This window comes from Sphaerodactylus townsendi, unplaced genomic scaffold (assembly GCF_021028975.2).
Source record: "Sphaerodactylus townsendi isolate TG3544 unplaced genomic scaffold, MPM_Stown_v2.3 scaffold_19, whole genome shotgun sequence".
NCBI lineage: Eukaryota > Metazoa > Chordata > Lepidosauria > Squamata > Sphaerodactylidae > Sphaerodactylus > Sphaerodactylus townsendi.
In genome coordinates, this window is record NW_025950352.1 from 1,609,362 (window position 1) to 1,636,161 (window position 26,800).

Genomic DNA, 26,800 nt, shown 5'->3' on the forward strand with positions numbered 1-26,800 from the left:
GCTCCAGATGTTCATGGACTACAATTCCCAGTTGGCCATGCTGGCAGGGGCTGATGGAAATTGTAGTCCATGAACATCTGGAGAGGCACAGGTTGCGGACCCCTGGGCTAGTCTGACACTCTTCCCACGACACCCAGAAGTGGATGTTTCTGTGTGGGCACACCTTGACATGCTCCTCTGGGCAACACCCACTCTCCTGAAAAGTGGGGTGCGTGCCATAAGAGTCACAGGCGGCATCCTTTCCTTATGTTGCTGCGCTATCTCAGAGCCACAGCAAACAGAAGAAACAAAACCACAACATCACAGGCTGCTTCACTGACATAGCCACGGGTCAGGCGCATTTCCTGAGTCAGTGAGTCGGTATCCCTGATGTAAGACATGTTTACCTTCCCCCTGAGAGAGACTATCTGGTGATAGATCTGATGGGCAAAATCCTGCTGTTTTTGGAACATGCTGGCAAAAAAAATAAACAAAGCAAGTAATTTCATGCCAGTGGCTGCGAGGGGCAATATCCAAACTGTTGCAGCGTCCTCAGTGGTCAGTCGTGAGCTGGGCCAGCAATTCCACTCGGCTGCAGCTAAGAGGGAGCAGGTGTCTCCTCAGTCCCTGAAGGGAAGGACGACCTCTCTGGCTTCCAGGGGACGGAGGAGTGCAGAAGAACGCTCTGCAGGATGCAACGTTTGCATTTCCCTGCGTTTTCTGCACCCTCGGGAATGCCCTTCTGCTGCGTCCAAAGATGATCACGGTTTTGCACACCAGCAAAGAACTGCTGGAGAATCCAAATCCCTTTTTTGGAAGCCGACCTCTGTCTGGTCCCAGCAATGGAGGCACACACAAGGAACTGAAAGGGAGGGTCTCACCTTGGCCATCGGGGCAGGGGGCTGAGCAGACACCGTTACCAGCTGCTGCAAGAGCCCCTGCGTGACCTCCAGACTCTGCTTCAGGCCCTCGTTCTCCACTGTCAGGTTGTGGATCCGCTTCTCGGAGTCAGTCACTCCCTGAAGAAGAAGAAGAAGAAGAAGAAGAAGAAGAAGAAGAAGAAGAAGAAGAAGAAGAAGAAGAAGAAGAAGGAGGAGGAGGAGGAGGAGGAGGAGGAGGAGGAGGAGGAGGAGGAGGAGGAGGAGGAGGAAGGAGAAGGAGGAGAAGGAGAAGGAGAAGGAGAAGGAGAAGAAGAAGAAGGAGGAGGAGGAGGAGAAGGAGAAGAAGAAGGAGGAGGAAGGAGAAGGAGAAGGAGAAGGAGAAGGAGAAGGAGGAGAAGAAGAAGAGGAGGAGGAAGGAGAAGGAGAAGAAGGAGGAGGAGGAGGAGGAGGAAGGGAGAAGGAGAAGGAGAAGAAGAAGAAGGAGGAGGAGGAAGAAGGAGGAGAAGGAGGAGAAGAAGAAGAGGAGGAGGAGGAGGAGGAGGAGGAGGAGGAGGAGGAGGAGGAGGAGGAAGGAGGAGGAGGAGAAGGAGAAGGAGAAGGAGAAGGAGAAGAAGAAGAAGGAGGAGGAGGAGGAGAAGGAGAAGAAGAAGGAGGAGGAAGGAGAAGGAGAAGGAGAAGGAGAAGGAGAAGGAGGAGAAGAAGAAGAGGAGGAGGAGGAGGAGGAGGAGGAGGAGGAGTTTATATCCCCCCTTTCTCTCCTGCAAGGAGACTCAAAGAGGCTTACAATCTCCTTTCCCTTCCCACCCCCCAACAAACCTCCTGTGAGGTGGGTGGGGCTGAGACAGCTCTGAAGAACTGTGACTAGCCCAAGGTCACCCGGCTGGGGTGTGTAGGAGTGCACAGGCTAATCCGGTTCACCAGAGTGGGGAATCAAACCCGGTTCTCCAGATTAGAGCGCCCCTGCTCTTAACCACTACAAGATGCCGAGGGCAGAGAGGAGCCAGAAAGTGCTCTCCGAAAGCATCAAGCCCCTCCAGGGGATTCCAGGGAAAGGAAGGGATACCACCCCCCTCCCCACTGCTCATGAAGACAAGCCCTCCCCCACTTCCTTCGGGGGTTTCTCTCCCACCCTGCTCTTCTCCCTGGTCGGCCGGCCAGGCTGTTCCTCACCCTGCCCAGGCGAAGGCGCTCCAGTTCTTCCTCCCGCTCTTGAATCTGATGCTTCAGGTCTTGGATCTGCCATGAAAGGAGGTACAAGCAGCCCCCGGGGAATTCCCAGTGCTGAGCCTCAGCTGAGCCAGAGAAAGAGAGACAGACCCCCCCACCCCCCCGCCAACCCCCTCCACCAAACAGGGCTGTCTTTGGATCTGGGGTTATGTTCATAATATGCAAAGCAAAGCAAAGCAAGGCCTTTATTGGCATACATAGAACAACAGTAACAAAACACAGCAAACATAAAAAAAATTTAAAAGGCAAAAAGGATAACCTCAGATATATACATATTATTACCGGCTCTGAATTATTTCCGTAACAAAGCTTGCAACCTCTTCACAAAAAACAGGATCAGAATTGTTCAACAAGAGAAATAATCTAATCGAAATCTGTTAACTCAGATTGGAAGAGAGGGTGTAGATTGACATATTTAGATCTGATTTTAGCAAATTTAGTGCAATGTAATAGCTGGTGAGCCAGTGTTTCAACAGCTACACAATCTTTTAGATTTTTCCAGGTTATTAAACCTGCCATGTAGTAAGGCAGATGGCATGACATTGAATCTAGCAATTGTGAAGGCTCTCCTTGAGCAGGGGTTAGTTAGAAAATATAAGTAGTGGGCCATACGACCCTGCTCAAATGGAATTAAAAATTGTGTGGGAGAGCAAGTTCTTTTAGCTGCTAGATACAGTTCAGCAAATTCCCAATCTAAGAGACGGTCTTTGAGTAGTTTGTACGCTTCTGAGCAGGAAAGAGAGTAGAGTGATTCAAGAGACAAACCGATAGATACAATTTTATTTTCAATCAGAGAAAACCAGGGGTGATCTGGGGTTATACTAATTCCTTGCTGGCAAGAACTAACTTGGCCCACAATACCAGAGGGAAACAGCTGATCGGTACCCTTCAACAAAACAGTCGGGTGTCCTGGGCTTTGGACGCTATTTTTCTCGAGACTGGGTCATTTTGCTGTTTTGTTGCCAGCTGTACATTCTGTGGGTTTTTATATTTTAATTCTAAGGTAATTCTCATGGTTTGGAAATGTTTGTGATGATTATACAATGCTTCAAAAACAGGATGTTGCTTGTGCAAATGAATAAATAGCTTCCCTAGACTACTATAAAGTCCGTGACTATTGTAAAAGGTGGGGAATAAATTGGAAAAGAACATGAGGTCACGCAGCATTTGGGACTCTTTAGTTTGGAGAGGAGACGTCTGAGGGGGGTTATGATTGAAGTCTATAAAATGATGCATGGGGTAGAAAATGTGGACAGAGAGACATTTTTCTCTCTTTCTCACAATACTAGAACCAGGGGGCATACATTGAAAATGCTGGGGGGAAGAATTAGGACTAATGAAAGGAAACACTTCTTCACGCAACGTGTGATTGGTGTTTGGAATACGCTGCCACAGGAGGTGGTGATGGCCACTCACCTGGATAGCTTTAAAAGGGGCTTGGACAGATTAATGGAGGAGAAGTCGATTTATGGTTCCCAATCTTGATCCTCCTTGATCTGAGATTGCAAATGCCTTAACAGTCCAGGTGCTCAGGAGCAGCAGCAGCCGCAGCAGGCCCTTGCTTTCACCTCCTGCACGTGAGCTCCCAAAGGCACCTGGGGGGCCACTGCGAGTAGCAGAGTGCTGGACTAGATGGACTCTGGTCTGATCCAGCAGGCTTGTTCTTATGTTCTTATGTTCTTATGATACTATGATTTGAAAATCGAGATTCAGTGACTATGGGGCACAACCCAGCTTAAGTCGTCCCTGTGATAATCGGCACCCCGGGCACCATTCTGAAAACACCAGGGCTGCACTTGAAACACCTTCAAATCGACGAAATCAACATCTGTCAGATTCGGGGGACCCACAGGGACCCACACAAATACTACGCCAATATATTACAACTCGGGGTCCCCAACAGGGTGCCCACGGCAACGTGGCACCCAACGAGCTTTCTGATTAGTTTCTGATTGATTGGCTGTGCAGTTTTTAAAATGCTGCTTTAGCAGTAGCCTCCACCATAGCACGAGACTCTTCCCAGTAGTTTCCAATGTATTACTGTTGACAAGGTCAAGAGGACACTTGGTAACATCTGTCCCCTAAATGAAATACTTTGTATTATGTGTTTTTAAAACCTAATAAATAAATTTGAAATCCCTGAGAAGATTGTGGGGGGGAAAAGGATCTTCCCAGTGTGATTGAAGCAATTTTTGCCCGGCTGCACCATTGTAGGGCTGTGTGCCCATTATACCGTGTCAGAATTTCAAAGGCGCCCGCATGCTCAGAAAGTTTGGAGACCCCAGTGGCACCTTCTGACAGTTACAGCTCTACATTTTTTTCCTTCTAGAAGATGCTACACTGGAAATAAAGAGCACAAGGCAGGCACAAAGACCCCGGGGTCCTTCCTGAAGGAGACGAAAGTCAGGCCGGAATGAACCGCTCAGTTGTTAAACAGCTACACTGGTGCTCAAGCACTCCAGCCAGGAGGCCCTGATGTTAACCACAAGTTGGTGAAGTGTAACTAAGTGTAGTGCTATAGAAAGACGTTCTTTATTTTCTTCCATGTAACCCTCCCTAACAGTTAGTAAACTCATGTATATAAAGCCAGCAACTGCATATGGGTTTCTTCTTTGCTGCTTTGCATATTATTTAAAATTTAAAAGTTAACAAAGGTTATGGGCCCAGCCTGGCTTACTTGCTGCGAAGAGACCTCTTTTAGCAATCAGTTGCTGAGCCTTCACCAAAGTCAAAACTCAGCAATAAAATGGAACAGGTCTTGAGGAGGGAGCAGATACACCTTTGCTCAAACTCAGATGTACACATGCCTGCACCAGGCAGCATTCACACCTTGACTGGTTTTGCAGAGATTTTCCCCCTTTCCTCCCAAAGCATCCTACAACAATGGCAGCTGGAGCAATCTGAATCAGGCCTCGTTCTCACCTGACGGCAGAAGCCACCTGCCAGACGGCGCTTCTCCTTCTCCCGCTCCTCCACCTGCTGTCTGAGTTTGGCAACCTCCTCTACCAGTTGGCTCCTCTCTCCTTGGAGGGCACCGATGGACTCCACCAGCTGATGGACGCCCACAGGGGCCACAGGGTACAGTAGGCAGGCCGAGGGCAGCTTCATACCTGGCCGGAGGCAAGAGAGAATACAGGCATCTTGCAGGTTCTGAAGGATCAGCTCAACATCACGAACCTCCCTGACCACCACCTTCGTCTTCAGAGGCCCTGCTTTGGTTACCCCACCTTCCAAAGTTAGGCAAGTGGCAACTCGGGAGGGAGCCTTCTCGGTCATGGCACCAAAGCTCTGGAACTCTCTCCCCAATGAGATTCATCTGTTCTCTTCTGTTGCCTTCTTCTGCTAGCAGGTGAAGATCCTTTTGCTTTATTTGGCATTCCCTCAATGTTTTTATGTTTTCTATGCCGCTTAACTCTGTTTTTTAAACAGTATTTTAATTGTTTTTATGATGTGTGTTTTGTAAGGAGGTTGACCCCCTGAAGATTGGGCCATGGCCTTGCATTGCCCCAAATGTTGTATGGTTACGAGGAAGGCTAGTGCAGGCTGAAGACACTGGCCACCGGCCTGTTTCTTCAACAAAAACCTCCTGCATAGTTTTGGTCTAGTCCAGTGGTGGCGAACCTTTCCGAGACCGAGTGCCCAAATTGCAACCCAAAACCCACTTATTTATTGCAAAGTGCCAACATGGCAATTTAACCTGAATACTGAGGTTTTAGTTTAGAAAAAATGGTCGGCTCCAAGGCGTGCGTTACTCAGGAGTAAGCTTGGTGGTAGTTGGTGGCTTTGCTTTGAAGTAACCGTGCATCGTTTCCAACGGGTGAATCATGACCCTAGGAGGGTTTACTCAGAAGCAAGCCCCATTGCCAGCAACTGAGCTTAGTCCCAGGAAAAGGATCGCACTTTAGTTCTTCCCATGAAAATCTGTGGGGTTTAACAGCGCTTTACAGGGTTACCTACACTGCTTCCCCAAAATTAGGTCTTAGGTTTAATGCTAATAATCGAGCCCAGCGGCCCAGGCCAGCCTAGATGTGTGTGGGGGGGGGGGCACTCTGTTTGCATGTGCCCACAGAGAGGGCTCTGAGTGCCACCTCTGGCACCTGTGCCATAGGTTCGCCACCACTGGTCTAGTCTGACTGTAGCCCTCCAGATTTCATGACTACAATTCCCATCAGCCCCTGCCTTTGGCCATGCTGGCAGGGGCTGATGGGAACTGTAGTCACGAAATCTGGAGGGCCACTGTTGGACACATCTGGTCCAGCCACAAATCCTGACTGGCTTAACATAACTTGCAGCTGAGCTCTTGCTGGGGGCTCTGCTTTGATGCTGCAGCTTGGCTCTTGGGGAGGCGCTCCTGCTTGGTTTGACAAAGCATCCCTGTTTCTTTTTCCACATCTCGTCTAACCAGAGTTCATTGAAACCAGTTGTGCTTAACTGAGTAGCCCAGCTTTTGGAAAGCTTGTCTGGCTTAACCCATTGAAACAACTAAGAAAATCTCCATCAAGGGGGATTATTTATGTAATGTATTTATCTTGTTGATTTATACCCTGCCTTTCTCAAAATGGCTGACCGTAAGGAACCAGTAAAGTCCAGGCCAAAAGTAACTTTTCAAGTTCTTTATTGAGCTGGCATTCTAAGTCAATCACAAGTAATGCGGGAACTGGCCTCCCAACGTTCGAACAGCCTCTTTTACGGGCTCCCCACCAGTTCCCGCCAAAGTTAGATAAACACCCGTAGTTCCCATACGAAAACCACACTGAAACAGTTTCACACAGACAGGCAAGAGAAACAGAAGATACAGATACTGGAAACTACAGATGCTAGAAACACTCCCCAATCTGGGCATCCCGCCAGCCTTGTCAGACAAAAACCGTCCAAGGCTAAGCAGCAACTTTACACTGACAATGTTCTCCCCTCTGCCATGTTCTCACAACAACAACCCTGTGATGCAGGCCAGGCTGAGAGTTTGTGATGGTCACCTAGTGAGCTTCCATGGCAGAGTAGGGATTTGAACCCTACTCTCTCGCAGCCTCATCCGACACTCTAACCACTATGCACCACTGGCTCTTTAGATGAAAGCGAGCAGAATGAAGCCAACTCCAAGGTGGCAGAGAGATGCAAAGCATCAGCCAATCGAAAGCCTCCTGCCCCCAAGGAGACCCCAACTCACCTTCACGGGTCTTCTCTAGGAGGCCCTGCTGCTCGGAGATGATGCCCTCCAGACTTTCGATCAGGCTAAGCTTGTCCTTCACCCGCTGCCGGTAGGCTCTCTTCAGCCCCCGCAGCTGTTTGCACCGACGGCCCTCTTCCTTGCGCAGGCGGGAGCGATATTCTCCGGCCTTCTCCTGCAGCTGCTGCAAATGGGCGTAGTGCTCCAGGAAGGAGAGCAGGTGGGACATCACGGAGAAGAGGGGGGACTCAGGGGTCTGGGGTGGGGGGCAGAGTCCCAGAAGTGCGCAGGTCAAAAGGGGGGATAGAGAGAAGACAGAAGGGTTGAGAGAGAGAGACGTTACCAAGAGACTCGGCTGCAGAAGAACCCGCCAAAAGCAGGGCTTGGGCCCCTTCCACACATGCAGAATAATGCACTTTCAATCTATTTTCAATGCATTTTGTAGCTGTGCGCAGTGGTGGGATCCAAAAATTTTAGTAACAGGTTCCCATGGTAGTGGGATTCAAACAGTGGCGTAGCGCCAATGGGGCTGGGCGGGGCACGACGGGGGCGTGGCCGGGCATTGCGGGGGCGGGGCATTAATAATTTCTCTGTTACTGTTTTAAAAAGTTCCTAATTTCCAGCTGGTATCTTTCTGTCCATAATTTAAACTCATTATAGCAAGTCCTATCGTCTACTGCCAACAGAAACAACTACTTCTCCTCTAATTGACTGCCTGTCAAATACTTAATACTTTCAGATACTTAACTTTGTTTCTAGAAATCAAAAGAAGGAGACTTTCCTTAAACAAGGAACTTTACCATATTTCTAAAACATGTTTTCAAAACAGCCCAACAGGGAGAAATATCCCGTTTTCTACCTTTGCTAACCAGCCACATAGGAAACAACAGGACTTTAGGATTTTTGGACCTAATGGAATTTCTAACGGAAATGCAGACCCAATTAGTAGCCCCCTCTCGGCACACACAAATAATTAGTAACCCACTCTCGGGAACTGGTGAGAAATTATGGACAGAAAGATACCAGCTGGAAATTAGGAACTTTTTTTTAACAGTAAGAGTTTTTTACAGTAACAGAGAAATTATTAATGCCCAGCCCCTGGAATGCCCGCCACGCCCCCGTCGTGCCCCGCCCAGCCCCATTGGCGCTACGCCACTGTTTGAATCCCACCACCATGGGAACCTGTTACTAAAATTTTTGGATCCCACCACTGGGTGGGGCCCACTGCAACAACCCCTTCTGGTCACACGAACAGGTCTGTTAGTTGTCCTCAGATGTTCCTCTGAGACACGACACTCCCTGAAACCCCCCCCCCCCCCAAGTAATTCCAGATACCAACCATGCATGTTGGGAATTGTTACCTTTTGACCAGCTGACCCTATCTCGGCCAGGAAGAGCTTAGCAGCGGCCTCTTCCTTGAGGGCCCGGAATTCTGTCAGCGGTGTGGGGGCATCACACAATGGCCCCCAGCCTGGGCCTTCCTCATCTTCCTCCTCCTCGGTGCTGCCTCCTCCCTCGCTTTCTGAGCTGCCTGAAAAAGGAGAATACCCTGACCAGTGACCTATTGCACCCCAAGAGCTTCCCAGGGGCTCTTCCTCCAAGAAGACACTCATTTCTGAAAGCCCCTTTTAGCTCCAGGGAGGTGCCACCCTAGAACGCTCAAGGGGGGGTATTCCAACTTCTCTCCCCCCCCCCCCGATTGTACGAGCTCAGCGTGTCGGACTCAGCAAGACCTCAGCCTCGAATTGTCTGCATGGTGCACCTAACCGGCCGCTGAGGGTGCCCCTTCCCCCCCCCCTTTACCCCCATGGGTCCTAATACCATCAGGACCCATTATTTCACATTAGGAGGGTTTCGTAAGGGCGCGGGCGATGCTTTAATATATGACTGTTGTTTTAATTATATGTATGTTTTTAGCTGATGTTTTATCTGTACACCGCCCTGAGCCCTTCGAGGATAGGGCGATATACTAAATTTTAATAATAATAATAATAATAATAATAATAATAATAATAATAATAATAATAATCACCACCACCACCACCTTTTCATCGCAAAGCCCTTCTCAATGTAGAGGGGTCGGATCCTGGCCAGAACCAATTATGAGATCTGGCCAGCTACCAACAGGGACCTTCCCTTTGGCTGTTTACAGCAACCGAGCTCTGCAGCCCAGAGCATCGGCACGGAGTGTCCTAGTTATTGTTATCGTTCTAGCAAACGAAAAATCGGCTGGTCCCCACAGGGAGGGCGAGAACTGGGCTGCCCACGAACAAAGCCACGCTCAGAACTCCCTAGAGAGGCAAGTCAGGTTATAAGTTAACCAAAAGACAGGGGGGGGGGGGCGGATTGTGAGAAGCAATGAGCAGCCAGGTGAAGGAACTTAATGCGAGGTGCCGGGGGGGGGGGCAGAGGAGAAGCCTGGCCAAGTCCCTGAAAGGTTGGAGAATACAGGATGGAGAGAAAGGGGAGGCTCCAGAATTATTTACTTTTTGTTAATAAGAATTCGTGACAAGCCGGGGTTGGGGAGGAATTGTGTGTGATCCCAGCGTGTCATGAATTCTCACTAACAAAAGGACGTCACAGCGGCTTTGCTAGATCACACCAGTTTTATACAGCGGACAAACTAAATGTCAACTACTATACAAAGATGCATTGCATCCACCGCTTTTATATTGTGCATAACAAACAACAATAAAGTGCATAAACAGTGAAATTTAGTGCAAAACAAACTGTGCAAAACACTCCTCGACAATTCTCACGATACAGCTTACAATGACAGTAATTGCAGCATTCACTAGTCGTGCCTCCGATATGTCTCAATGATGTCCTCTTATGTTGATTATAACGAACCTCCGTATCCACAAAAATTGTTCTCAGAGACTGTACATAGGCTACATTTCCAATATTCTGTTGTGCTGAATTACTTTACATCTGAATGGTGAACGGACCGGTCTGTGCCAAATCCGAATATTGAATGAACGGATTGCACTATTTTAGCTGTTTTCGAAACAATCTTCTTCAGATCACACTTTAATTCCGTCAGTCATAATTGGGATAATCATTCAAGGTGATATTCTCACATCCATTCATTTTCCCTTTCTACCCCCCGTGCCTCGCATCAAGTTCCTTCACCTGGCTGCTCATTGCTTCTCACAATCCCCCCCCCCCCTTGTCTTTTGGTTAACTTATAACCTGACTTTTCTTTCTAGGGGGTTCTGAGCGTGGCTTTGTTCGTGGGCGGCCCAGTGAATAAGCCAATTAAATGTCCCCAAGCAGGGCACGAAATCTCCCAAGCAACTGCTATTTGAAGATATCGTGCTTCTTTACACAGATGCTCCATCTGGCTGTCCTGTCCCCGAAGTACTGATGGACCCCTCCAACACGGTGCCCAATCTCTCCTTAAAGACCCCTCTCCTGCTGGCCGTCACGACCACCCACAACAGTAAATTCCACGCATTAATGATGAGCTGAGTGAAAATAGCCCTTTCCTCTGGCGTGCACCTATTTCTCCCCTATTGGATGCCCCGCCTGCGCCCGTCCTGGTATTTTGAGACAAGGATAGAAAATGTTGGGATAGAAAATGTTGATAGAAAATGTTGGGATGGAAAATGTTGACAGAGAGAAACTTTTCTCTCTTTCTCACAATACTAGAACCAGGGGGCATCCATTGAAAATGCTGGGGGGGGGGGGGGGAGAATTAGGACTAATAAAAGGAAACACTTCTTCACGCAACGTGTGATTGGTGTTTGGAATATGCTGCCACAGGAGGTGGTGACGGCCACTCACCTGGATAGCTTTAAAAAGGGCTTGGACAGATTGATGGAGGAGAAGTCGATCTCTGGCTACCAATCTTGATCCTCCTTGATCTTAGATTGCAAATGCCTTAGCAGACCAGGTGCTCGGGAGCAGCAGCAGCAGAAGGCCATTGCTTTCACATCCTGCATGTGAACTCCCAAAGGCACCTGTTGGGCCACTGCGAGTAGCAGAGTGCTGCACTAGATGGACTCTGGTCTGATCCAGCTGGCTTGTTCTTATGTTCTTAAGGAGAAAAACTTCTCTGTCCACTCCCTGCACCCTGTACATAATTTGATACACCTCTACCTGGCCCCTCATGGTGGTCGTTTTTCTGAACTGAAAAGTCCCAGAGCCCATTTGGCTTTTCCTCAGAGCCGCCGCCTTCTCTACCCTCCCCAGCTCTGCAATGTCCTTCTTGGGATAAGGGGACCCAGATCTGCCCAGCGTACACCAAGTGAGGACAGACCTTAGATATACGGGCGCACATAAAGTGCTACCAAGCTGCAGCCGACTTACGGCTGTTAGAATATTTGGCATCTCTTGTTTAAGTTATTGCAGGAGCAAGGTCGTTGCACCGTTTGGTTACTGTATGTTAATACAGGGCAGCTGGGCAGTTAATTGGTTAATTGAGGGTGACCTTCAATGTTGCATATTATGGCGTAGCTTTTTCCATTTCTTAGCCTCCTCTCTCCTCCACCTTTTGGTCCTTATCCTTAATGGTGCATGATTGTATGCTGCGCTGTGTTGCTGTATTTTTTCCTTTGTTTACTTATTGTGTCAGCTTGTTCACTTGCCAGCGCTTTTTAGCACATGACTATTTTGTCTTCCTCTTTTTGCAAATATATTTTTGTAGCCTGGGGTTTTTTTATAGTTAGAACTTTATTAAAACTCCTCTTTTATATAACTCTGCTGTGTTTTTCTCTGCCAAAGAACTGGGTAGCTTCAGTTCTTCCATCAATGGCAACCTTGTAGGGCCGTGGTGGCGAACCTTTGGGACTCCAGATGTTATGGACTACAATTCCCATCAGCCCCTGCCAGCATGGCCAATTGGCCATGCTGGCAGGGGCTGATGGGAATTGTAGTCCATAACATCTGGAGTCCCAAAGGTTCGCAACCACTGCTGTAGGGTTTTCAAGGCAAGAGATGTTTGTCGTCGCCTGCCTCTGCATAACTGTTCCTCCTTGGCGGTCTCCCATCCCAGTATTTTCCAGGGCCAATCCTGGTGAGATCAGCCTGGCCCATCTATTCCGAACACTACAGATCTGCAGAACATAATTATCACCCGGATGATGTATTTCTACACACCACAACCCCCAGCCCTGCCCTGTCATTTGGACGCTCTTTGGGAGCTGCCCACAGTTCTCGGCTGCTGAGGGCGCTGGCAGGAAAAAAGAGAGAAGAGTCTGGGGATACATACTGTCCAGCTCCGTCAGCTCCGTCCAGAGGTCCTTGTGGGGGGGCTTCTTGCTGCTCTTCGGCGGCTCCGTGTGAAAAGCTGTGGCGCCCTGGGTGGGGTGAGGAGAAAAGACACGCGTCAGCATCAAGACGCAGGGTGTCCAGAACACAGTCACGACAGGAGGCACCCCCCCCCAGAATGGCCCCCAGTCAAATTTGGAGGAAGAGGAGGAGGAGGAGGAGGAGTAGTTTGGATTTATATCCCCCCCTTTCTCTCCTGCAGGAGACTCAAAGGGGCTGACAATATCCTTGCCCTTCCCCCCTCACAACAACCCCCCTGTGAGGTAGGTGGGGCTGAGAGAGCTCCGAGAAGCTGTGACTAGCCCAAGGTCACCCAGCAGGCGTGTGTGGGAGTGCCCAGGCTAATCTGAATTCCCCAGAGAAGCCTCCACAGCTCAGGCGGCAGAGCTGGGAATCAAACCCGGTTCCTCCAGAATAGATACACGAGCACTTAACCTCCGACGCCACTGCTGGACGAGATTATTCTCCCCCCCTCCCCAGCAGCCAAATTCTTAGAGAGGAAAGGAAAAAGGGGGCAGACACAGAGATGGCAAGACCCCACCCACCTTGTCCCCAGCCTCGTTCCAGAGGGAGGGAGAAGGCCACCCTCTGGAGGAAAGAAGAGCCCCAATTCTGTCTTTTATTACTGTCAGTTTATTTAAAATTTATACCCCGCTCTATCCCAGCAGGGCTCATCCTCAGCAAGAGCAACAACAAGCGGCTGTGGGCATTTTATCGAAATCTTAATTCACTTTACTTCAATTTTCTTGCCAAGGAGGGCAAAAAATGACTTAAAATATCATCCCCTTCTTCGTTTGCCCCTTAAAAGCCAGAGTGTGTGATTGGCCCAAGGTAGCCCAGTGAGCTTCTAGGGCGGGGAATCAAACCATGGTTTTCCAGTCCCTAGTCTGACACTCTAACCACTACACCACGGAGGATATGCCTCAGAGTTGGTGTAATATATTCTCTGATGGCAATATGGGTCAGTTGGCTGCCTACACTGCCAACAGGCGCTTTCTAAACATATTTAAGAGTTAGCATGTTGTGGGTTTTCTGGGTCGTATGGCCGTGCTCCAGTAGCATTTTCTCCTGACAGGGCTTGGTCGAGGGCCTTTAAATTTTGGCTGCACTTGCATTATACACACAAAAAGCACTCTCTGGTTCACCTAATACTATCAGATACCCAGAGTAAATCATGGTTCTCACTGATAGAGAGGAAGATCGAATCAATTGGTATACCCCAGTGATGGCAAACCTTTTCGAGACCGAGTGCCCAAACTGCAACCCAAAACCCACTTATTTATCTCAAAGTGCCAACCCGGCAATTTAACCTGAATACTGACGTTTTAGTTTAGGAAAAATGGTTGGCTCCGAGGCGTGCGTTACTCGGGAGTAAGCTTGGTGGGAGTTGGTGGCTTTGCTTTGAAGCAACCGTGCAACTCTTCGAATCACGACCCTAGGAGGGTTTACTCAGAAGCAAGCCACATTGCCAGCAACCGAGCTTACTCCCAGGTAAAGGATCGTGCTTCAGTTCTTTGCATGAAAATCAGTGGGGTTTAACAGCACTTAACAGGGTTACCTATACTGCTTCCCCAAAACTAGGTCTTAGGTTTAATCCTAATAATCAAGCCCAGCGGCCCAGGCCAGCCTATATGTGTGTGTGTGGGGGGGGCGGGATCGCTCTATTTCTGCGTGCCCACAGAGAGGGCTCTGAGTGCCACCTCTGGCACCCGTGCCATACGTTCGCCATCACTGGTATACCCCTTGACTCCCTTCTACCATCATCTAAAGATCAGACTGTACGACCAGGAATACCAATCTCTCCTGAGTGCTGCACAAAGCTCCTGTTCCCCTCTATACTTTGGGATCCCCCCCCCCCCCCCGAAATCTAGCCCTGCTGTATATTTAGAACAGCTTGTTAATAATAAGTGCAGATGGGTCATGACAAGAGCAAGGTGCAACTCATTGCCCCTCTGTCTATCTTCAAGGTCGTTTCCTTAACATCCCACAAAGTGAGCGTTGCTGTCGGTACTGTCCCAATGCTATAAACTCAATCCCTCATATCCAGCTTTACTGTTCGAGGTATAATGATATTAGAACCGATCTGGGAGCTTTACTACCCCTAAAATTTATGTTTCTCTCAGACAAACAAAAAATGTCTAAGCTATTGAACAGCCCTAATGTAGAAATTTCTGAAGCAGTTGCTACATTTTTAATCCATGTTCTACACGATATGTAATAATGATCCTGTTTTTGTATTTGGCATGTATGGTACTTCTGGTTTATGCCTAATAAAGGTTTTTGGATTGGATTGGATTGGATTGGACTCTGGTCTGATCCAGCTGGCTTGTTCTTATGTTCTTATGTTTTGAGTGAGTGAAGCCCCCAGCCAAGACTAGCAGCCTGGCTCAATCCCGGCCGGCCACATTATCGATCAGCTGCATCTCTCGGGTTGAGCTGATGCTTCGTGACATCTGTCCGGCTCTCACAGCCTCCAGGCGCTGGCTCGGCACTTCTGCCTGCTCCCCGCCTCGGAGGGGTGATGGGGTCATCCACATATAGATGGCAACATAGTCCAATAGCTCCCCAAGGGCTTGCGCGGACAGGAACAGCACAGGACGACATGTGACTCAACAACGCAAGCATCTCTGGCCGCAGCAAGCGAGGGCCGGGTGCCGCAGTAGGAAGGTTTCCTTTGCCCTAGGGAGGCAATCTGTCTTGTCTCCTGGCAATGTTTCATCGGGGGGCACTGTCTGTATTTGATGACCATCGAGGAAGACACAGCCGAAATGCGTCTGGTCATGCACTTCTGATTGGTTTTGAAGTTTTACATAATCAGAAGTATTTTGTTGGTCACTTATTTCTGATTTGTCTTGGTATTTTATGTAGACAGAAGAAGAAGAAGAAGAAGAAGAAGAAGAAGAAGAAGAAGAGGAGGAGGAGGAGGAGGAGGAGGAGGAGGAGTTTGGATTTATATCCCCCCTTTCTCTCCCGTAGGAGACTCAAAGGGGCTTACAATCTCCTTGCCCTTCCCCCCTCACAACAAACACCCTGTGAGGTGGGTGGGGCTGAGAGAGCTCCCAGAAGCTGTGACTAGCCCAAGGTCACCCAGCTGGCGTGTGTGGGAGTGTACAGGCTAATCTGAATTCCCCAGATAAGCCTCCACAACTCAAGCGGCAGAGCTGGGAATCAAACCCGGTTCCTCCAGATCAGAGTGCACCTGCACTTAGCCACTACGCCACTGCTGCTCCCAAGTACCTCATATTCACTTTTGATAACATACATGTATAGATATTGTCGAAGGCTTTCATGGCCAGAATCACTAGGGCGTTGTGGGGTTTCCGGGCTGTATGGCTGCGGTCCATTAGCATTTTCTCCTGATGTTTCTGCATCTATGGCTGGCATCTTCAGAGGATTGTGACAAATGTCAGCCACCTCTGAAGATGCCAGCCATAGATGCAGGCGAAACGTCAGGAGAAAATGCTACTGGAACACAGCCACACAGTCCGGAAACCTCACAACATCCCATTGATAGATATTATTTCTCTGCAACTTGATATGCTTTGGTTTTGATTTTTCTTGCAGTTGCTCTTTTTGTGTTCCATTCGGAGCAGCTGTCACCCCTCTGGGGCCCTGCGTTGGCCTCAGCAACACACAAAGATCTGTGTGAGCGGGTGGTTGTTATTCAGGGTGAATGCGTTTGTACGTTTATTTAGAAAATTTATTGGTTGCCTCTCCTGGGCATGGTAAACCACCAGAGGGAGGAGGTGCCACTTGGGCTGGCAAAACCCACCTCCTCATCACGTGCCACCTTGCCTTGGGGGGCCAGATGAGCAATGGGCGCGCCCCCCCACACACACACATTCCCTCGCCACACAACACATTTGCCTTTAGAAACCAGCATTCCCAGAGCAACCAGAGAGCGCGCAATCCACCGAGCAACCGTCTTGCTGCGGGCTCCCGTTTCCAGTTGGAATGCAGAAAACTCCTACAGGGCACTGTGATCATGTGCTGCCCATCTTGGTGCCATGGGTAGAACCTTTTGTTTGGCCCTTGCGAACAAGCTGGGAAAGGCACACATTAAAACAGGTGCATGGGCAGAGGGTGGGGGTGGAAGCGACGGCTTCTGAAGGCAGTTGAAAAGACCAGGCCTCGCCCCTTACGCCCCCACGGACGTCACACGCTGAGCTATGAATGCTCTTTCCCAGTCTGCTCTCCCCTCCAACGGTGATGCTCGGTTCCGCCAGCAATTAAGGGCTTTCTGTTGGCATGGCAGACCGAGTGGCTTTCAGCCAGAGCCAGCCGTCGCTGGGCAGCCGAGGGCGCTGGCCCGCCCTGAGCCGACCTCCCATCAAGCGACAAAGGCTCTGCAACATTCGTTTCCACCTGGAGCCGAGCAAGGGGGTCACCTGAGGCTCACAAACACATCTAAGCAAAACAATGCACGTGTGTCCATTTGTGTAATTTGGGTGTGCGTGAAAAATGGCTCAGAGTTTCCATATGAAAGCATAAGCATAAGCATTTTATTGTCATTGTGCATGCACAACGAAATGTACAGCAGCATTCCTCGATGCACACAATTCCAGACTCATACCCCATCCTCACTCTCCCCTTCCTCCACCCATCCCTACACAGCCCCAAACACATCAACACGAAGCCGCGGAGTTCAGCATCGCCACAGCTCTAGAGTAGAAGCTGTCTCTAAGCCTCTTTGTCCTAGTTTTGATAGACCTGTATCGTCTGCCGGATGGTCACAGTTCAAAAAGAGAGTGTGCTGGATGAGACGGGTCTCTCAGGATATTTTGGGCTTTTTTTAGGCTTCGGGAATTATAGAGTTCTTCCAAGGAGGGGAGAGGGCAGCCGATAATCCTTTGTGCAGCAGTGATCACCCTTTGGAGCACCTTCCTATCTGCCAGTGTGCAACTGGAGAACCATACACAGATGCAGTAGGTCAGTGATGGTGAACCTTTTCGAGGCCAAGTGCCCATATTGCAACCCAAAACCCACTTATTTATTGCAAAGTGCCAACACGGCAATTTAACCTGAATACTGAGGTTTTAGTTTATGGTTAGCTCCAAGGCGCGCGTTACTCAGGAGTAAGCTTGGTGGCTTTGCTTTGTAGTCAGTGGCTTTGCTTTGAAGCAACCATGCAACTCTTCCAAAGGGTGTATCACGACCCTAGGAAGGTTTACTCAGAAGCAAGCCCCATTGCCGAGCTTACTCCCAGGTAAAGGGTTGAGCTTTAGTTCTTTGCATGAAAATCAGTGGGGTTTTAACAGCGCTTAACAGGGTTACCTACACTGCTTCCCCAAAATTAGGACTTAGGTTTAAGGCTAATAATCAAGCCCAGCGACCCAGGCCAGCCTAGATGTGTGTCTGGGGGGGGACTCTGTTTGTGTGTGCCCACAGAGAGGGCTCTGAGTGCCACCTCTGGCACCCATGCCATAGGTTCGCCATCACTGCAGTAGGTTAAGACACTCTCTATAGCACAGCGGTAAAAGGACACCAGGAGTTTTCCATCCAGTTGTTTCCTTAAAAGTGCACAAGGAGGGAGCCTTCCAAAAAAGCAAGCCCACAATGTATCCCCCCCCCCCCAAAAAAAAAAAACCAGGCATGATTGCTGGGCCATCCTAACTAGGAAGCTGCTCTGTTTCCATGGTGGCAGTTGCTATGGAAACACCATCACCAAGCCATGTCTGTTTGCTGAGGGGAAGATCTATTCTAGACTGAGTCTTCTTGCACACATCTGAATGGAAGTGACCACATGTTCAGTATATCAATACTACAGCCCGGGGCTGGGGGCTGGGGGGGGGGGGGGGGCTCTCTTTTTCAAGGAAGGTGAGGTGGCATCCCTGAGCCAAGACGGCCAACCTCTTTCCCCGGGAGGTATATCAAGAGTGTTGCTAGTCCATCAACCGAGCCCTTTGTATGCCAGACTGTGCTAAATTCGAGGACATTTCACAGACAAATAAACGGCTTCTGAGCATTCACAGAATTCTCTTCCCTCAAAAGCGAGGGCCAGCAACCAGCTCACCATCCTCTAATGTCCTAATGGATTCCCTACACCAGGGGGCTTCAAACTATGCCCCCCCATGCTGGCAGGGGCTGATGGGAATTGTAGTCCATGAACATCTGGAGGGCCATAGTTTGAAGATCCCTGCCCTAGAAAGCACAGAAAGTGTGCACGGAATGGTGTGAAATCCACACACAGTTTGCCACTTTAAAAAGATTTATGTACGGGCCAGCACGATGCAGTGATGACGAGCAGAGGACTCTGATCTGGAGAACCGAGTTCGATTCCCCACTCCTCCATGTGAAGCCTGCTGGGTGACCTTGGGCTGGTTCAATCCCCAGCATCTCCACTTAAAAAGGAGGGGGTGGGTGATGTGACAGATCTCGACCCGAGACCGTGGAGAGCTGCTGACCTCAGTGGCCCCATTCAGTCTATAAGAAGAAGAAGAAGAGTTTGGATTTATATCCCTCCTTTCTCTCCTGCAGGAGACTCAAAGGGGCTGACAATCTCCTTGCCCTTCCCCCCTCACAACAAACACCCTGTGAGGTGGGTGGGGCTGAGAGAGCTCCGAGAAGCTGTGACTAGCCCAAGGTCACCCCGCTGGCGTGTGTGGGAGTGCACAGGCTAATCTGAATTCCCCAGAGAAGCCTCCACAGCTCAGGCAGCAGAGCGGGGAATCAAACCCGGTTCCTCCAGATTAGATACACGAGCTCTTAACCTCCTACGCCACTGCTGCTCCTATGTCCCCTCCCACCCCCCAGTCCTGTACTCCACAACATTCTCTTCAGGGGCAAACCACAGAGCAAGCCCAGCTGGCACGAAGGGCAGGGGGACTGGCACGTTTGGGCAAAACACTCCCCCATGCCCTGTGGATCCATGATGCCATCTAAGGTCGGTACCTTTGCACCGACCATGTGAGCGTCCTGCCTTGGAAGGCTGGTCAGCTACTCGGCTGGGATGCCAGTGCGACATGCCAACGGTGTCCTGGCACAAGTGGAACTGCCCTCCTGGCCGCCTGAGCGGAGCGGGCAAAGGCAGACAAGCTGAGCTCGGTTTGTTCACAGCCTCCTGGAAGCCTGGGGGGGAGGGGCCATGGCTCAGGGGCAGAGCATCTGCTTGGCATGCAGACGGTGCCCGGTTCCATCCCCCGCAGCAGGTGATGCGAGAGGCCTCCACCTGTGACCCAAGGCAGCTGCTGCCAGTCTGAGTAAACAACACAGGCCTTAATGGATCTGATCCAGTACAAGAAAGCCTCACGCCCTGGCATCTGCAGAGAGCCCCGGCCGCAATCCCGGCAGCATCTGCCCTTGGAAAGGAGCAGGCTGCGTCCATGACAGGAAAGCCCTTTCTCGGCCTGGGACTTTGGAGAGCGGACCTGGCTGGACCGAGGCAGCTGCATAGGAGGCGTTCCGTAGAGCAGGGGTCTTCAAACTATGGCCCTCCAGATGTTCATGGACTACAATTCCCATCAGCCCCTGCCAGCATGGCCAAGTGGCAGGGCTGCTGGGAATTGTATTCCATGGACATCTGGAGGGCCATAGTTTGAGGACCCCTGCGTAGAGCATAGGTGTCAAACTTGCCCCCCTCCAGATGTTATGGACTACAGTTCCCATCATCCCCTGCCAGCATGATGCAAAGGAAGAGCTCTGCCAGAGACCCTGGAGAGCCGCCGCCGCCGCCAGCCAGAGTAGGCAACCCCGCTCTTCCCGGACCGGGGCTCCGGAGGGTCCTTTGCTCCCCGGGAGAGCTCCGCATCCTCCGACACGCCCCCGCAGCCAGGTGGGCCGGGCCCGGGGCCAGCGCTGCAGCAGCCCGGCTCCTGGGCGGGCGGGGCGAAAGGGGCGCGTGGGGGGCCAACGCGGAGGGAGGGAGGGAGGGAGGGGGCGCTGCGCCACCTGCTCTTGACCCTGCCCTGCCCCTGCCCCTACCCCTCCCCCAGCCCTCCCCCCCGCCGGCTGGGCCCCATCCAACAACCCCCACCCGCCGGGCATCCCCCTTACCCGAGGGCAGCGGCGGGCGGCGGGGCGCGGCTGACTCCCCTCGGCGGCCTCCTCCGCCTCCAGCGGGTCCTGGCAGCCGCCGGCATCCTTGCGGAAGAGCGTGTAGAAGATGTAGACCAGCAGCGAGTAGAAGGCGTACATGGGGCCGCCCCCACCCCCCCACCCCGGCTCACTGCAGCCTCCTCGGGGCGCGCCCCACACCAGCCGCCGCCGCCGCCGGGCTCCCTCTCTCTCCCAGCCTGCCCGCCCGCCTGCGCAGAGCCGCCCGGCGCCGCCCCCTCCCTCCCTCCCTCCCTCCCTGCGGTACCCCCCCCCCCGCCCCCACCGGGGCTCGAACCCTCCCTCGCTGCAACCTCTACGGCACAACCAGCAGCTCAGCAGGCCGCCTGGGGTCCAAAAAAAGGGATTGCCTTTTATTTTAGTACAACGACCCTGCGAGGGAGGCCAGGCGGTTTGGGCTCAGGGGTATCGGCTAAGCTGTGAACTCGCCGGCTGAACCTTTCGCGCGCCCCCCCGCCCCCCCCCCCCGCCCCCCCGTCTGCTTGGAATCTTTGGACCAGAGAAATCAGTCTGGAAACTCCAGCTCAAATAGATGAATGTACAGCCAACCAAATAGCAAATTAGAAAACTTGAACTGAACTAGTGTAATATGTATATTTCAATTGAATACCTCATTTTCCCGAATATAGGACATCCCCTGAAAATAAGACATATTATTATTATTATTATCATTATTATCATTATTATTATTATTATTATTACTATTATTTTGATACAAAACAGTTATACACAGCAAACAAGATCAATATGCTGGATTTTGTATTACATCACACGTCGGACACTTCCCAAGCATCTAGGACTGTGTGATGTATCGACGAATAATGCGTGCAGAGCCGAGTAGGGTGGCCTTTTGCAGCTGACATATGGTGATTTTGTCAGCGCATGATGATGATGATGATGATGATGATGATGATGATGATGATGATGATGATGATGATGATGTTTATATACCACCCTCCCCCGGAGGGCTCAGGGCGGTGAACAACATATAAAATAGAGCACATATATCAGATTAAAATCCGTTAAATATCAGTTAGTACAGGCTCTAATAAATATAAACCCTACCCCATTAAAATGCAGCATTAGTAGAGGTTTTGCTGAAGTGCAAAGTATAAGGCATCCCCCGAAAGTAAGACGTAGCAAAGTTTTTATTTGGAAGCATGCCCGATGAACAGAACACAGAAAAATAAGACATCCCCTGAAAATAAGACAAAGCGCATCTTTGGGAGCAAACATTAATATAAGACACTGTCTTATTTTCGGGGAAACACGGGTAGATGTAAAAATGGTCTTTCTAGATGTAAAACTAATTTCTGTATTTCTGGCTCCTGGCTGCAGAATTTCCTCCTCTTGCCCTGCCACGTCCAGAAAGCCTCAGCAACCAGAGGGGTGTGCGTGCGTGCGTGCGTGCGTGCGTGCGTGCGTGCGTGCGTGTGTCATTTGAGGTCGATCTAGTCTTGAATAGTTTCTGCAAGCTGTAAAGTTCCTAACTCCAAGAAACGGACTAGCTGGGCATCAGAGAAATACCCTTCCCATTGGCCACCGTCTGGTTTTCAGGTATATTGTCTCAAAACAAGGAGGCTCGATTAGTCCATGATTGCCTAGTAACCAAGACAGCTAACTAACATTTATTTATGCAGTATCCTTTTTTGCTCCCATAGGGGCTAGCAAGGCAGCTCACAATGTAAAACCTATGTAATAAAATCACATTTTAAAACCACTACAATCAGCCGCCCGCTCCATCTTTTGGCTGCAAGGTCCACATGTGGACGGCCCCCGGCCACAGCCTCTGCAACAATGGCAGGGGCGTAATGCCCATTGGGCAAGGTGGGCAGCTGCCCAGGGCACCACCTTGTGGGCGGCATCAAAATGCAGGGTTAGTTTTTGGGTATTTTTAGTGGTTTTCCATTTTTGGCCTGCAGGGGGTGCATTTTTAGGCTGGTGGCACCAAAATTTCAGCGTATCATCAGGAGACTCTCCTTATGCTACCCCCCAAGTTTGGTGAGGTTTGGTTTCGGGGGGCCAAAGTTATGGACCCTCAAAACTGTAGCCCCATCTCCTATTAGCTCCCATTGGAAACAATGGGGGATGGGGCACCCCCTTTGGGAGTCCATAACTTTGGACTCCTTGAACCAAAGCTCACCAAACCTGGGGGGGTAGCATAAGGACAGTCTCCTGATGATACGCTGAAATTGTGGCGCTGATATGTCTAAAAATGCACCCCCTGCAGGCACCAATGTCCTGGTGCAAAAAAAAATTGGTCGTGGTGGAGTGGCTGCCCATGGGGGTGGGGTGGGGCATCCAACTGAGGTTTTGCCCAGGGCTACAGTTTGCCTCATTATGCCCCTGAACAACGGAGAAGGGAGCCGGCCTCTATATCCCTGCAAACCAGCTGGAAAAAGTTTTGGAGCCATCCCCGATGCCCCCCAGTTTGCATTTCAGAGCAAAACAAAGGTGGGCCGCAGGGCCGGGGAGGGTGTTTGTGGCCTTGGGTGGCCCCCTCCCCAGTAGGATTCACAAGACAATGGAAAGATGACTGTGAGAAACAGCACAGGAATGAGCCGTGTCCCCCCCCCCCCCGCGCGCACCCCCAAAGGCCAATCTGGGGCTCAGAGAGCTGTGGGCAGCCCATCTGCCCCAGCACCACAAATGGAGGGAGCAATGTTTGGGTCCCAGGGGAGCAGATGAAGCCCCCCCCCCCCCCCCGCAGCCTCTGACACCTCTTGCGAAGAGCTCCAAGCGGACCTTGATAAATTAGGTGAGTGGGCTAAGAAATGGCAAGTGCAGTTCAATGTAGCAAAATGTAAAGTGATGCACATAGGGGCAAAAAATCCAAACTTCACATACACGCTACAGGGGTCAGTGCTATCAGTCACAGACCAGGAAAGGGATTTGGGCGTCTTAGTTGATAGTTCCATGGGAATGTCAACTCAATGCATGGCAGCTAGGAAAACAAGGCAAACTCTAGGCTGGGGATAATTAGGAAAGGAATTGAGAATAAAACTGCAAAGATTGTCATGCCCTTATATAAAGCCGTGGTGCGACCGCACTTGGAGTCCTGTGTCCAGTTCTGGTTGCCGCATCTCAAAAAGGATATCGAAGAGATAGAAAAAGTGCAGAGAAGGGCAACGAGGATGATTGAGGGACTGGAGCACCTTCCTTATGAGGAGAGGCTGCAGCGTTTGGGACTCTTTAGTTTGGAGAGGAGACGTCTGAGGGGAGATATGACTGAATTCTATAAAATTATGCATGGGGTAGAAAATGTTATAGAGAGAAATTTCTCTCTCTTTCTCACAATACTAGAACCAGGGGGCATCCATTGAAAATGCTGGGGGGAAGAATTAGGACTAATAAAAGGAAACACTTCTTCACGCAACGTGTGATTGGTGTTTGGAATATGCTGCCACAGGAGGTGGTGATGGCCACTCACCTGGATAGCTTTAAAAGGGCTTGGACAGATTTATGGAGGAGAAGTCGATCTCTGGCTACCAATCTTGATCCTCTTTGATCTGAGATTGCAAATGCCTTAGCAGTCCAGGTGATCGGGAGCAACAGCCGCAGAAGGCCATTGCTTTCACATCCTGCCTGTGAGCTCCCAATGGCACCTGGTACCTGGCGAGTAGCAGAGTGCTGGACTAGATGGACTCTGGTCTGATCCAGCTGGCTTGTTCTTATGTTCTCTTAAACTGGCACAAAACAGCCCGCACACACCAGAGTGGTTTAGTGGTTAAGAGTATCAGACTAGGAACGGAAGTCCCTGGTTCGAATGCCCACCAGTCTTACTCTCTTGGTCTAACCTACACCACAGGGTTGTTGTGAGGATAAAGTGGAGGAGAGGAGAAAGACATATGCCATTTTGGGTCTCCATCGGGAGAAAAGCGGGGGTAAAAATCAAGAAATAAAATCTCCAGCTTCCAGAGGGGTCTGTGTTGGTCTGTGCAGAAATAAACAGGAGTCTTGAAGCCAGTTAAAAGGATTTTAACAGGATTTTATTCCAGCAAAAGATTTTTTTTTGAACTTTTCATTTATTTAAAACAGATCTAAAGGCAGCTCACAACGGACACAAAACAGCAATGATAACAAGGCACCTAAAAGAGCACAAACATATCACCTCCAGTTAGAATTAGGTACAAGGAAGTGCCCCTTCGTGGGGCAGACAATTTGCGCAAGGTTATATTTTTTTAAAAAACAGGGTTGAGGAAACGCAGGAGAAAACTAACAATGCAAAATCCAGATCGGATCAAGAAAGAAACAGAGGCGATGACAAAGACTTTATGATAAGAACATTGAATCAAAAAATGGGAGAAGGAAGGTTCTCTAGACACTGGGAAAACTGAAAACCTAATAGACAGTTGGAGAAATATAAAGATTGAGAAATATATGGAATTGGAAAGAAAAGTGACATTGAAATGGTATAGAACACCAAAACAACTAGCATATATGATTAAAGGACTCAGTCCTAAATGCTGGCACTGCGGAGATCAGGAGGCATATTATAGCCATATGTGGACGGAATGTATAGAAGAGAAAAAAATTTTGGACAACCGTAATGTTATATATCGAGAAACTGGTGAAGATTAATATTGGGATAAATAATGATTTTATGTTCATGGGTGTAATGGAGGATAGAAGGGTAGATAAAAAAATATAGCTATATATGTATAAAATAATGATCAAAGCAGCACATGCAACAATAGGTTTAGGCTGGAAAGAAAAAAAAATGGACAATCCAGAAATGGTTGGAATACATCTGGGAACAAGTGACACTGGACATTTTCGACATAATAACAAAGAATAAATTGTGGCAAGATAAACAGAGCGAAATCTTGAAGACATGGACCATATATGCGGACTGGATGAAAGAAGCTGGAGTCAATGAGGAGAAATGGGAGAAGAGATTACAAAGAATGAACTTACTGCTGTTTGTTTGAAAAAACTATGAAAAAAATATAGGGGAAAAAGGGGAAAAATGTATTGTTTGAAAACGAATGAAGAAAAGCATTAATATAAAATGAAATATTCAAATGATACAATAAAAAATTATTTTTTAAAAAAGAAAGAAAGAAACAGAGGCCATTGGCTAGTCCCGCTAAGCCGGTTTGCCACCTGTAGTCCCTGGTTGTGCTAAGATACCCCAGTAAGAAATCTCACATCCTTGTTGAATCTTTGTCACGCCTCAAAAGGAATCTCAAGTCACAACTTCAAGTCTGAGTCTCCCTTCGACGTCCGTCTGTCACTGAGCCCTACGGGGACGGGCGGGGTAGAAATCGAAGAATAAAATGAAATGTAAAAAGTAAAAATAAATTCCCAGGAGGCGGGAGACTTGCAGATCGGCCAAAATGTTCTTCCTGTCCCGAAACCTCTCAGTGTTCTCATCCCTTTCAGCTGGGGAAAAGGACCATACAATAGAAAGGGGAGAGGCATCTCTGCCCCCCCCCCCCCCCACACACCGCAGTCCTTTGGGCCTTGCACACTGCTCTTTGGGAAAACCCAAACGGCACAGCTTGGTCCCTTCCTGGGCACTGTCGGTTGGCCATCAGGGCGAGACACCCACTTCTGAACGCTTGGCAAGCTGGGGTGGTAAAGCAGCCCCATGGCATATAGGGGGTGCTCCATTCATCCCTGCCTGAATGAAACCCCTTTCTCCCCCCACCCCCTACATTTAAGGTGGGGTGGGAAACCTGATCAGTCCCCATTGCTATACTTAAAGCTACGCACTTAAGGGCACTTTCCTGGCAGTAAGACGGAGGATAAAATGGGACTTATATTTCTGCAAAAACTGGCTTGGCTTTGCTCCTTGGCTTTTGCACCTGGGGGGCTTCCAGTTGCTTCTCGACATTCCTAACAGGAAGGGGAAGGCTCCGCTGGGCAGAGCGAGGCCATTCAGAGTTATCACTGAGTTAAGATCCGGGCAGACTTATGGACTTTCTCGAGTGGGCGTTGGCCTAGTGTGGCTCCGCCTCTGAGCCACACCCTCCTAAGCAACACCTGCCTGAGCTGGCTGGAGGAGGAGGGGCTAGAACAGGGGTGTCCAACTCTGGCGCCCCGATGTTCATGGACTACTGGGGGGGGGGGGGTGGGGGGGGGGGGGGGTGGGGGGGGGGGGGGGTGGGGGGGGGGGGGGGTGGGGGGGGGGGGGGGTGGGGGGGGGGGGGGGTGGGGGGGGGGGGGGGTGGGGGGGGGGGGGGGTGGGGGGGGGGGGGGGTGGGGGGGGGGGGGGGTG

At 50.1% G+C, this 26,800-nt stretch overlaps 1 protein-coding gene across 1 annotated transcript; it reads right to left on the reverse strand.

Annotated features, from left to right (window-relative positions):
- Positions 1 to 577: 577 nt before the first annotated feature.
- On the reverse strand, positions 578 to 20,743 carry KIFC2 (kinesin family member C2). Its single transcript, XM_048482688.1, has 8 exons — positions 20,518 to 20,743; positions 12,467 to 12,554; positions 8,616 to 8,785; positions 7,255 to 7,510; positions 5,010 to 5,197; positions 2,031 to 2,096; positions 861 to 998; positions 578 to 724 (listed from the first exon to the last, which is right to left on the reverse strand). The coding sequence occupies exons 1-8, from the start codon at positions 20,656 to 20,658 to the stop codon at positions 578 to 580; spliced, it is 1,194 nt and encodes a 397-aa protein (XP_048338645.1). The 5' UTR covers positions 20,659 to 20,743.
- Between the last annotated feature and the right edge of the window lie 6,057 nt (positions 20,744 to 26,800).

What these genes read in the sequence shown, in the direction of transcription:
- KIFC2 (XM_048482688.1), bottom strand. Translation starts at nt 20,658, where the DNA reads ATGTACGCCTTCTACTCGCTGCTGGTCTACATCTTCTACACGCTCTTC. An exon ending in CCTAGAGAAGACCCGTGAAG is followed by an intron (nt 5,198 to 7,254) that starts GTGAGTTGGGGT and finishes GCCTCCGGCCAG; the next exon opens with GTATGAAGCTGCCCTCGGCC. An exon ending in AGCGCCTTCGCCTGGGCAGG is followed by an intron (nt 999 to 2,030) that starts GTGAGGAACAGC and finishes CTTCTTCTTCAG; the next exon opens with GGAGTGACTGACTCCGAGAA.